This window comes from Pseudopodoces humilis, chromosome 19, assembly GCF_049639895.1.
Source record: "Pseudopodoces humilis isolate 2021_Gansu_Grassland_sample_001 chromosome 19, ASM4963989v1, whole genome shotgun sequence".
Taxonomy (NCBI): domain Eukaryota; kingdom Metazoa; phylum Chordata; class Aves; order Passeriformes; family Paridae; genus Pseudopodoces; species Pseudopodoces humilis.
Window position 1 is genome coordinate 14,831,934 of NC_142218.1, and position 12,044 is coordinate 14,843,977.

At 40.0% G+C, this 12,044-nt stretch overlaps 1 protein-coding gene across 3 annotated transcripts in view; it reads left to right on the forward strand.

Moving 5' to 3' along the window:
• PREX1 (phosphatidylinositol-3,4,5-trisphosphate dependent Rac exchange factor 1) overlaps positions 1 to 11,167 on the forward strand; it is a 138,222-nt gene extending 127,055 nt beyond the window's left edge. For all 3 annotated transcript variants that reach the window (XM_088064409.1, XM_014254045.2, XM_088064410.1), the window contains 9 exons: positions 1,154 to 1,371; positions 2,403 to 2,502; positions 3,127 to 3,270; positions 3,909 to 4,023; positions 4,457 to 4,523; positions 5,257 to 5,444; positions 6,093 to 6,195; positions 6,741 to 6,808; positions 8,986 to 11,167. In XM_088064409.1, the coding sequence (XP_087920535.1) occupies positions 1,154 to 1,371; positions 2,403 to 2,502; positions 3,127 to 3,270; positions 3,909 to 4,023; positions 4,457 to 4,523; positions 5,257 to 5,444; positions 6,093 to 6,195; positions 6,741 to 6,808; positions 8,986 to 9,028 (1,046 nt within the window). In that variant the 3' untranslated portion in view covers positions 9,029 to 11,167. The remainder of the gene's footprint in view (positions 1 to 1,153; positions 1,372 to 2,402; positions 2,503 to 3,126; positions 3,271 to 3,908; positions 4,024 to 4,456; positions 4,524 to 5,256; positions 5,445 to 6,092; positions 6,196 to 6,740; positions 6,809 to 8,985) is intronic.
• Positions 11,168 to 12,044: the final 877 nt, after the last annotated feature.

Genomic DNA, 12,044 nt, shown 5'->3' on the forward strand with positions numbered 1-12,044 from the left:
TTGTAATTGTAGCACTTATTTGGTGTCCTTTGGTTTGAAAATTATATAACTGGAAGCTGGTGTTTCACTGTGCCACGCTTGATTCTCAAATCTTCATAGAATGAAGATCAGGGATTTGTATGGCTCTAACTTATCTCTCAGCTCCTGCCAGGGCTGGTCTGTGAGTCTATCCAAACCCAGCTGCATGCCAGTCTACTGACCACAAAGGCTGAGTTTGGATAGCAGATAAAATGTCTCCCAAAGTGTCTCTCTATGTGTGCCCCATCTCCTGCAGCATTTCCATGAACACCCACTGGAAAGAAGGATGGTTGCCCTTAAGCTGAGAATATGGCCCAGGGCCTGGAGTGTGTAGTCAGTCTATTGTGTTCAGTGCTTATAAAAATAAACCAGACCTTCAAAGGCTCTGGCTGATGTCTTCAGCTTCTTTCCCTAGGGAACAGTGCCTTGCCAATGAGAGGCTGCTGCAGAGCCTGCTGGAAGGGCTGGGGGCGCCTGGGAAGTAACTCTTTACTTATTCATGTGCCTCTCTGGCCTGCAATCACCTGAAGCATGACAAGATTGATTTGACCAGCATGTGGCTGCCTGACAGGCATACTGGAAGCAAAATTAACACAGGGGAAATTCTCCCAAGAAACAAACCAATTGGTACCGTATGGATGGGCCCAATTAATGCATTAGGCATATGGGAAGCCCACAAAATACAGATGGATGGGGGAAGATTAATAGCCCAGGAGAGATGTAATAGTGGACACCTTCTTTCAATAATTCTCTTGCTCCTGTAAACATAAAAAGAAGGGAATCAGTCCAGATATGGCTGTAATTAAGGAGTTAGTTACTTTCCAGTCTTTAGTTTCTTTCCAGTCAGAAGGAGCATGCAGATTGCAGAGGGAATAATGAAGAGTCAATTGGATAGAAAATTTTGGAACATGCACATGTTCCAGCTGTGCTGTCTATCTGTCCATCCAGGTCAGACAGCAAGGAGAGGTTATTTGTGAAGTCAGTGCAAAGCTACAGCAGAAATGTCATGTGTGCACACACACACACACACACACACACACACACACAGACGCACAGACACACTACTTTGCTGGCAGTAAGAAGGAGGAAGAGTATATTAATGATTTCTTTATGCTTCTCTCCCTTTCTCTGGCAGATACTGAGCTACAGCTGAGACGTGATTCCATCTTCTGTCAGTCTGTTGTAGCTGCTATTTGCACCTTTTCAGAGCAATTACTGGCTGCCCTCAACTATCGGTACAACAACAATGGGGAATACGAAGAGAGCAGCAGAGATGCCAGCAGAAAATGGCTGGAACAGATAGCAGCCACTGGAGTTTTACTGAACTACCAGTCTCTTCTCTCCCCCACTGTGGTAAGATGAAGAGTTGTGGTATCCTCAGGTCTGCTTACATTTGCCTGTGTGATTCTGTGCCAGTCAGCAGAGCCAGCAGAGCGGTTGAACCTCTTCCCTGTATTCCACCAGTGTATTCAGACTCTCACTACTGCAAACTGGAGATTTCCACAGCTGACAACCAAGTGCCATATTCCTTATCCGGTCATATTCACCTCTTCACAAATGCTGGACCCATTGTCACACTAGAACACACCAGGAAACAGTCAGCCTTCGTATTTGAAGCAATGCTGCCGCATTTAGAGAGGTTTTAGTGCCCAACTGTTGGTGGCACGAGTGTCCCCTGCCATCGCCTGGTGAGGACACGCATGTCCCAAATGGGTGAGGAAGTTCTGAGTATTGCAGGAGTTGAGACAAACAGAGTGAAGTCTCTCTCTCCCCGGTCTGTGGTGCTGGGGCTTGAGGCACAATGAAGAGGAGCTGTGTTTGCATAGTTCATCTGCACCTAATGAACAGATGAGCCACAGCTACAGGAGATCTGCTGAAATTCTAAAAATGCTAAGGAAAGAGAGGCATAAAACAGACAGGTAGCTCTGATATTATAGAGAAGGGAGGTTCTTTTCTCTACTTTGTAGCCATTGTAGATTGAGTATGGAATTTTTTTTTAAGATAAAATCCAAACTATCTGTGCATGTAACTGCTCTTTGTTTACATTGCACAGAATGTATCAGTATTCATTTTGCAGTAACTGATCAGCTGTTCTTCACCTTTGCGTGTATAAAGTTTGGGGAAGGAGATCCCTTCAAACTTACGCAGTTCTTGAACCTCTCTGCTCTGTGAATCACATCAAATGACATCTAAGCAAAGGGTGGTTAATGTATCACTCAGTTTAAAAGCTGTTAGTGATTTCCCGGCTGGGATGGAGCTAATGGAAAGCTCTGCACTCTGCTTTAGGTTTCTTGAACCAAAACATGCCCATAACAACAGTACCTCCCTGTCACTCATCTTCTGGCAGATAATAACCTATTTGTTTCTGTGGCCTTGCCCTACAGAAGGAGGAGCGCACCATGCTGGAAGACATCCAGGTCACTCTGGCTGAACTAGACAAAGTTGCCTTTTTTTTCAAGCAGCTGGATGAAAGTCTTGTAGCAAGTGAGTATTCTCTGTTTCTTTGAGGCACTTTTTTTTTCCCGTATGTTCTATGGTTTAATATCCTCTATGATTGTAAATCTGAGAGACTGTGTCACACCTAGGGAGCACGGGGCAGCTTCTCTGAAGCACCACTGTGCTCCCTCAGCTTCCCCTGCAAGCATAGGGCCCCTAAAGCAGGACTGACACGATGGAATGGTGGTGTGTGTGTAGCTGTAGCCTGTGCCAGTGTGCCTTATTCGTGTGATTCCATTTGGGGGGAGGAGATATAACAGAGAATTAGCACCATGCTCCCTGTGGTGAATTCCCAGCTTTTCAGTGTCCTGTGTCTTACCCTGCCAGATCTCTCTCTTCATGTCTATTGGCTATGAAATGCCATGAAACAACATGAGATTCTAATTATTAACCATATTTACTGTATTTGGATCAAACATCATACTAGGTCATACTATGATCTTTTAAGTATAAGGTTTCAGAGCCTGCATTCTCTCCATAAAGGCTCTTCCTTATTGACCTTATGGTGGAGATGTGATATGTCATTAGGTAATCTAACAAACTCAGATAGCAGTGGTTTCACAATTCTCCTGCTGTGGTAAAGCAGCAAGTGTTTTATCTTTATTTCTCCAGATACTCATGTCTTCTACCACATCGAAGGAAGTCGTCAGGCCTTGAAGGTTATCTTTTATCTTGACAGCTACTACTTCTCCAAACTGCCTGCTCGGTTTCAGAATGGGGGAACCTTGAAACTGCACACAGTTCTCTTTACAAAAGGTGTCTATAAAAAGCTTTCTTGAGAAAAAGAAGCTAACTGCTGATTTTGAAAGATCAAAAATAATGACCATGAAGCTCTTAAAAAAAGCAGCTGAGACCTACAGACTCACTTAGGAAGCAGTTATTTCTATTTTAGGAAAGCCTAGGGAGTGCTAGACTTTAGAATTAGACACAGTCATGGGAACAAGATGTGCTGGTTTGGGGCTTTTTTTATGTCTCAGTCATAGAGACATTATACTGGACTACATGGATGGTTTGATCTAGTGTAGGATCAGGAGATGTGCCCAGGCTACAGAGAAGCGTTTTAAAAAGCAAACACTGTGGGCAGAACCGTCTGGGCTAGAAATCAACTTGGTAAGTAAATATTCACACCAAAATACAACAAAGGAAATTTCTTTCAAGGGACCAGCAGTGGGGAGTAACTGCTGTCAGACAGAGCTGCCTTCTGTGAAGGTCACCTTTGTGATACTACCACTGTACTCCCATTCTAGGAAATGCATTACATGTATAGAATAATAGAATCAGCCTTGGCATGATCCAACAGTCATCTACTGAGAAATGAGATGATACAGAGATAAATAATTTTTAAAAATCACTGGTATTAAAACATAGCTTTAGTAAAGTGTTTTCTTCTTCAGCTCTGGAGAGTACAGAGGGGCAATCACAACCAGCTGGTTCATCTCTAGAAGAACTCCCACAGCAAATTAATGGTATTTCACTCGAAAAAGTGCAGCAATACTACCGTAAACTCAGGTATTTTGTACTTCTGCTTTGCCTTAAAAGACACTGAAAATTTCAGAGCACTCCTTGTTAAGGACTTTAAAATTGAATGAAAAAGATGTTTTGATCTTGATGCGGTTTTTGCACAAATAGGATTTATAGAGATCCTCATTGTGTGGGAAGCTTGGTATTTTCTTCCAGTAGTTTAGCCCATTCAGAAGGAATGCAGATTTGACCTCAGAATTTTGTGCAGAGCTAGAATTATATTTTTCTTAATGGGGATTTGGAATACGTTAGCACAGAATCTGTAAATTATTGCAGTCACTATGGTTCAATAAGGAAGCAGATCTTCAAGTGCAAGATTTTTAGCATAGCTTTCTGTGCTGTTTTATACAATATAGTATACATATATGTGCTTGAAGTGGGGCAAACCTAACTAATGTAGGACCTGTTGGCCTTTTTGCAGGACGTTTTACCTAGAGAGATCAAATTTGCCCACTGATTCCAATACTACTGCAGTGAAGATTGACCAGGTATTGTTTCTGTGGGTTTTTTTGCAACAAATTCTCTCGTAGAAGTATTATTTCAACATCTCTAAAATTCCAGTTGTGGCATACCTGTGTGGTAGATCTATCCATACCCAAACAGCATTTTAAAATATTCCCAACCTTAATGAGGGAATCTGAATTTCTCTGAAACTTGGCTACAGTTCTTTTGTTGAGAAGAAAATGTGCAGAATGTGGGTAGACACAAACCCCCTTCACTGCAGCACTAAGAAGACCGTATGTGACCCTGCCTGCCCTTGTCAAACACGGTGTCTGATACCAGACAGAATGAGCTTTTTCCCTCTCAGGCAGATGCATGAAAACAAACAAATGTTCAATTTGCAAGTTACACTTTGTTCACTTTGTACACTTCATTGCAGAGAAAACAAGAAAATAATGCTGCCCAGGATCTCAGGTATAGGCAGTCTGTCTAACTGGGCAGGTGACATGTGGATATGTGCATGTAATGCTACTGCAGGGAACATCTGTGCAATTGTAATTCGCATTGTAAACAATCTGTGTGATTTGTGATAAAAAACTGTTCCAAGCCGTAGTTTTATTTTGCCACTTCCAGAATTCATATATATTTTAAATAGTTGTTAATGTGTGGCAGTTACTCTGGTGTAGAATACTGTGCTTAGACAATAGGATAAAGACTTGTAAATGTCTTTATAGCTTGAAGGTGTTATGCCACTGATTGTTTTTGTATTGCTCTGTTTAGCTTATTCGTCCTATCAATGCAATGGATGAGCTTTGCAGGCTGCTGAAGTCTTTCATTAGTACAAAGCCAGGGCAGTCGGGATGTTCCAGCAGTGCCTCCTCAGGAGCTGGCCTGCTGCCCATATCCTCTGAGCTCTGTTACCGGCTGGGAGCCTGTCACATCACCATGTGTGCCACTGGGATGCAGAGGTGAATGAGGGTTAAACCTGGTTATGGCTGCTATGATGGCAGCTTCTGTCCTTTCTAGAGATGTGATCCTATTCAAAATAAAATAAGGTAAATTTTAAGGGAATGTAATAAAGACCTAAATCTGCTGACATCTTTACTTCAGGGAAGGTTCTAACTTTTACTTTTGTTAATAATAGTATTGACACAAAAGATTTTGTGTTTCAGTGCATTATCCAATGCAACTGTCCAAGTGATCTCCTTGCACAGAACTTGTAGTCAGCATTGTCTTCAGTCACACTGAAAATTTAGGAAGTTGCTCAGAAATAGCTTTAGAATCTTGGTGTGCACACACATTGATTTTGAAATGCACCACTGTTCTGCCAGTGTCTCAAAAGTAAAGAGTAATTTGTGAATTCCTTTAAAATGAATCAATGCAGAACAGCAGTGACACACAGCCTTGTAGTAATGATGCTGGAGACTCAAACAATTGCAGTACGCAGGTGCAACAAGACTGAGGTAATTTAATAGTTTTGTATGTAAGAAAATCTACAAAAGTAAATAAAAGTAAATAGCTAACAGAAGCAATACCTAACAAGTAAGTCTATACTTACTTGTTTATACTTTTTAAGCTATGATCTGTGATTTCCTAACTCTTGTTCCCTTGTTCAGGAGTACACTGAGTGTGTCCCTGGAGCAAGCAGCCATACTGGCCCGCAGCCATGGACTCCTGCCCAAGTGTATCATGCAAGCTACAGACATCATGCGGAAGCAGGTAAGTGTTCGCATGTGTCTGCTGCGTGCCACCGTTGTCCAGTAACATAATGATGCAAAACCCAGTTTATTTCGGTGTGGCACGGTACTTTGTGCACTGCAAACCTACATATCCCAACTCCTACTGATGGCTGAATTATTACACCTGTGTGTGACAGCAGCACTGTTAACTTTTGCATGTTCAGCCCCTACAACAATTCAAATCTATGCCTCAGTGTATATTGTGTGTGCCTTAAAGGTTAGAAAAGAAAGAATGTGCAGTATATTTAAGACAATTTCTGTACAGAAGAAATCCAAGTCTCAATCACAGTGTTAAAATAGCAGAAATTACCTAGTGCTAGACAGCAGTGCTTGTAAAGTGCTTTGTGACTAATTTGTCTTTTAAGTTAACATAGTTGATAATTGTATCCACCCAATGGATTCAAAATCTTTTTGAAGTAGTTAATGGATTCTCAAATAGGAATTATACTTCCATTATAATACTTTTTCCTAAGGATCGTTTGCTTTATCAATACTGTCAGTACCATAAATTCTCTTTTTCCACAGGGACCAAGGGTTGAAATCTCTGCCAAGAATCTGAAAGTGATGGACCAAATGCCACAGCATGCACCTCGGTAGGTTATTATGAATTATACATTTTCTCTGAGTGCTGATTTTGTTTCTGTAACAATTGTGGAGTTCCTGCTATAAGCAAAGATGATCTTAGTTGCAATAGTGGAAAAAAGGAGAAAAAATAATATTCTTTTTTCTCCCTGTACCAAACTAAATACACACTGCAGATTAATCAGCTTTGCTGCTTATGATTTGCAGATCATCAGATTCAAAGGTTTCTGTATTTTCTGAATCAAACATAGCTGATCTGTTTTGGACTATTTCTATGAGTTGGCAAAGCTAGTGATGGACAGTCATCGCTGGAATGTTTAGAAAGAAAAATTCCTGGACAGCAAATATGATTGCAGATATGCACAAATAATACAGTAGTGTGCTTACAAGAGTCTGATGATTTAGTTCTAGCAGAGCAGGTTTAAGAGCAAGCACTTCCAGTCAGAGTAACCACACAGTAATGCAGCTCTAAGAGGAACCTCAGTTGCCCAGGGTTGTATATGGGTTTGTCTAGAAAGCAGCTATGAAAAACGGTGCATTTGTGAATCCTACTGCACCTAATGGGAGACAGAGATGTTCATGTCTCTCTACGAGAGAATAATACCTTTACTTTTAAGTAAAGTATCTTGGGTCAGTTTCTTCCAATTTCACCTCTCAGAGAGAAAAGAATGTTCTTTAATAAATTGTAACATAACATTTTCCCACAATGGCAGTAACGATTTGCTGTGGTTTAGATGACAATATATGCAGAATCTGTCTGTACAAATACTAGAGAAACTTCTGATTCTGCTGTTGTTAATGGCATTGTTTACATGAAGGCAAAACAGTTCAGAATGCACATTAGAAAAGGTCCAGCAGAGTCTGTGCCGTATCTTCAGACAGAACAAATGTGTTTGCTAGTGCCCGAGTCCTCCAAAGAGCACATTGGTTCCGTGTTAAGAAGACTTCCTTAAACATTGATACCTTATTCACCCATTCAGACTTCTGAGTTAGTCTAAATTAGCCCCTCTTTTAATTTTTCTTTTTTCTCTCCTATCCACTCCTCAAAGTCTTCATAGAAAATTAATTTAAACTTTAGAGACTGCGGTCTCTAAAGACTTCCTCTAACTTTCTCTAGTCTTGGTTCATTTTCTCAGAGACGTTAAAGAGTAGAATGTTGCATTTAGAACCTTATCCTTCTGTTGCATTGTAATTGATATTTCAAAAACAAACAAAGCTCTGGTGTTGGCTGCTGTACTATGGCCCAGGTGCCATCCATCAGTGTTTTGACAGTGTAGTTATTTTGCCTTATTAATGGCCATACATTACTTTGGCTCCACTGATATGGCCATAACCATGTTACCTTCAAAAAGAAGCAGTTTTAAAAACAAATCACAAGATGAGGCATTTTTTTCTTTTGAATACACTCTAAATCACAATGATAAATTCCAGAACTATTTACTTTAATTATTTCAGAGCAATAAAGATCAGATATGTGTGTTCCTGCTGGGTTCCATCATAATGCGAAATAAAACTGAGCAAAGTTAAAAAGAGATCTGGTGAACTAACTCCCAGGATTATATTTCTTAGTACAAATCTGTAATAGCTGTCTTGAAAGAGAAGTTATAAAAGACTTGAGTTTATTCTGATATAAAGAAGAAAAAGCCAAGAAAAAGCTCACAAAGTCATACATGAATGACAAATCAACATGTGCTTAGGTTTAACCACTGTTCTCAATTTGATAATCTTGTGAGTCAAAAAAATTCTCAGAAAAGATGACTCTTCATTTTAAGATTTGTTCAAGCACAACAACAAGCAGATATGTTTATTTTTATGTGTTTGGTATCCAAGCCTGTATAAGGGGGGAGAACTTTTCTGTTCAGGAAAAATTCTGAACTGACTTTAAAACCAAAAGAAATAGAAAAAGAGAGAAGGCTCTGTTGAAGAACCAAACTGAGCCAAAATTAAGAAGTGATGGAGAGTCTCAAATAATATTGTAAACAATGATTGTAAATACTTTAGTTAACAAGTGGCTAATGGCACTTCTAAAGTTGCAATTACTAAGATTAAAAATAGGAGAATTCTTGATATGTCATTACCTCTAAAACTTGCAGAATAACAAAGAAGCTGCTTACCCTCATACATGATTCCAGCAACTTTGTTATTATCCCTATGATCTTTAATTCCCTACTTTTCCTCTGTACTGAAGACTCTATAGGTTGTGCCAGCCGCCTACAGAGGGGGATTTATAGAAGAAAGAGGCACCTCTTGGCAGCCCCACAAGAGCACTCCACTCTGAGGAGCCCTGGCCGAGGACCCTACGGACTGACCCCAGTGGTGCTGCTGTGCTCTGGAGCAGAGGGACCTGCTGGCCCAGGCATCAGGAATCTGCCTTCGAACTCCTGGAGCCCATGCAGGATCCATGTATTTCTTTGACTTCTTGGAGAAATTCTTGAAGAAAGCACCACAGGCAGGAATGGCTGCTGCCATTTGCCAGATGCCTGGAAAATGACCATCATTCTTCAAGAAAGCGCAGTTCTCCTGGCGACTTGTTTGTGCAACCACCAGAAAGTTGTGGACTTCAAGATACAGCTTGGTTCGGAAAATCATGCTGGACACGCCTCTCTCCCTGTACTGCCCCAGGCACCCATTTAACTGCCAGCAGGTTTTTGGACAACATCCTTTAGTGGTAGTTTCATAAACCCCTCTTTTTCAAGAAATGACCTGCACTTTTGAGCAAAGAATAGCACAACTTTTGGTTTATTCAAATAGGAACATAAAGAATTTCTTCTGGAGTAATTTTCCACTTTGGCCCAGTGAGAGAATCTCTCTATGCTGCAGAGTATACATTCCATAATACTTCTTATCATTATTTCATTTCACTTACTGTAGCTTTCAGGTTTTTGATTAACTCTTTTTACTAATGCCCTGTGATGGTGTACTCTGGAATACAGTGCTAGTGAAGAGGAGTGTAGGATTTTTAAGAGAACATTATAAAGAAAAAATACAGTCTTATAATCTGATTATTTGAACAGATGTAGTTTTTAAAACAGGTCAGAAGAACTATACTTATTTATGTGGAGTGGAATAATATGTGTTTTCAATCATCTTATTACATGTACAAGGTTAAAATAAAAATTATATTGTTTAAAATGGGACCAATATACTGGCAGTTACACAGCTACTCCCAGCTGACTGAAAAATCTACATTATTTAAAACCTTCAATATTTAAGTAGAATTTAATACAGTTATTAAGATGTATTAGGGATGCTTTTAAGTTAAAAGAAAAAAGGAATAATGTATATAATGTTCTTTATTTTTTCTTGTTTGTAAAATCATTCTCCATTCTGTCAGTATTGCCCTAAGCGCTGTAGTTTTTTTCCAAATTACTGGCTGAAACTAATGAAAGCATGTCAGCAGTCTCAGGACAGAAATCATGTTCCTTTGGAGTGAGTGCCTTAACATGACCAACCCTCCCTAACGTGGCAGGCATACAAGAAACTCCCATTTCCTGTTCCTCCGCAGCCTCCTTTAAACAGCTCCCAGTTAGGCAACCCAGGAGCGCTTTGCAGTAATGTATATTTTAGAAAATAAAGGTTTGGGGGTTTTATTTGTGTTGTTTGTTTTTTAGTGGGCTTAATTTTATTTTATTAACATCCAAAGCAACTCAAAAACTAAAACTGGATGTTTTCATTTGGACATGAAGGTTTCTTTAATTTTTCTAATCTTCTCTTGAACACAAAACTGTTTATGACAAGTTGTGGGAATGCAGTTTGTTCTTAATCTTGTTTCTTAATTTTTCAATATTTGTTTTCTTCTCCCACAGACTGGAATAATTTTGGGGAAGGAAATTCCTTTTTTATTTTATCTTTTTTTTTTTTTTTTATTTCTTACTTTTAACTGTTTCTTCTGATCTACAGCAAGGCTGGGGGGAACTAGGACAGCCCATGGACTGCCAGCTTTGGGATATAGATTTGGTACTGGGGGTCCATTCTGGACTGCAACCAGATAAGCAGATCTCTATTTCAATGCACTTTTTGCTAATTTTGGAAATGTTACTGTTATCATTTGCTACTTGAAGAAAAAATGGATGTTTCTTCACTGAATCCTCAATTTCAAACGTACTTAGTACTATAAAAACCACAGGAACACCCCAAAGTAAAAAAGAACCCGTTGGGCAAGCCCTGTCTGTGTCCCCATCAGCTGTGCTCCACAGAACAACCTGGGCAGGATCCTGGCCCATGCCTGCAGCCTCTGGCAACACGAGAGATGCAGAGAAGGATGTCCAAGGGCATTTACACTGTGCACTGTTTTACACTGAAATGTATGTGTTATTCTCACTGAAAACCTGAGAGATGTTTTTATTATTAAAAGTTGGTTTATATTATAAGGGAAGAAGGTTGATCTTATTTTCTGTTACACCCTTTAGTTCCTTCACCCTGCATTCTGTTGAGCAGTTTTAAGTACCAATATACTTGTATGGCTTGGGGAGCAGTCGGAAGTTTGAATGGTAAGGGGAAAGTTGGGTTTGATTTCAGCTCAAACTGACAGTGTAGAGCTGAACTCTTCCTGTTTGTGCAGTCCTCTAAAGCTGTGGGGGAGACCACAGACTCATGTTACGGTAGAAAAGGAAAAACTGGTTTGATGCTTTAGAACTGTGGGGTTTGAACCAGTGCTGGAAACTAACAGGTTCAAGTAGAAAAAGAAGAGGGCAATGCACAAACCAACCTGCAAGTGAAGAGAGATAGGTCTGCAGAATTTCCAGGGCTAAAAGCAAAGAATCAGGCCTGGCACAACAGAACAAATGCATATTCTGTAGATTTGGAACATCTGATACAGTGGAAGTGAGGAAAATGTGGAAAACAGTCATGATGGAGAAGATGGGAACTATAGCAGCTTGATGATGAGGTGGGTGGGGTTGGGTGGCAGCTGCGAGTGGAATTCCTTGTGTATGTGTGTCATAACTGAGTTTGCTGAATATTTTCATTAACCACTGAAGCACAGATACTGGCAGGCTGGGGTGATGCTGATTTGGGAGACACTAATCTTGCGAAGGATCTTGGTAAACACACAAAAACACACCGAAGGACTTTGAACACTGAAGGGGATGAAATGAGTGGAATTATGTTTTTCCACACAAATAATAGCTTATGCTGTTGAAGATTGAACAAGATATTTTGCTTTATTTTTTGTTAATTAATAATAAAAGGACCGATCATAGGGTTTGTCACAAGATGACACAGGCATTTTGATAAATCATGAAAGGT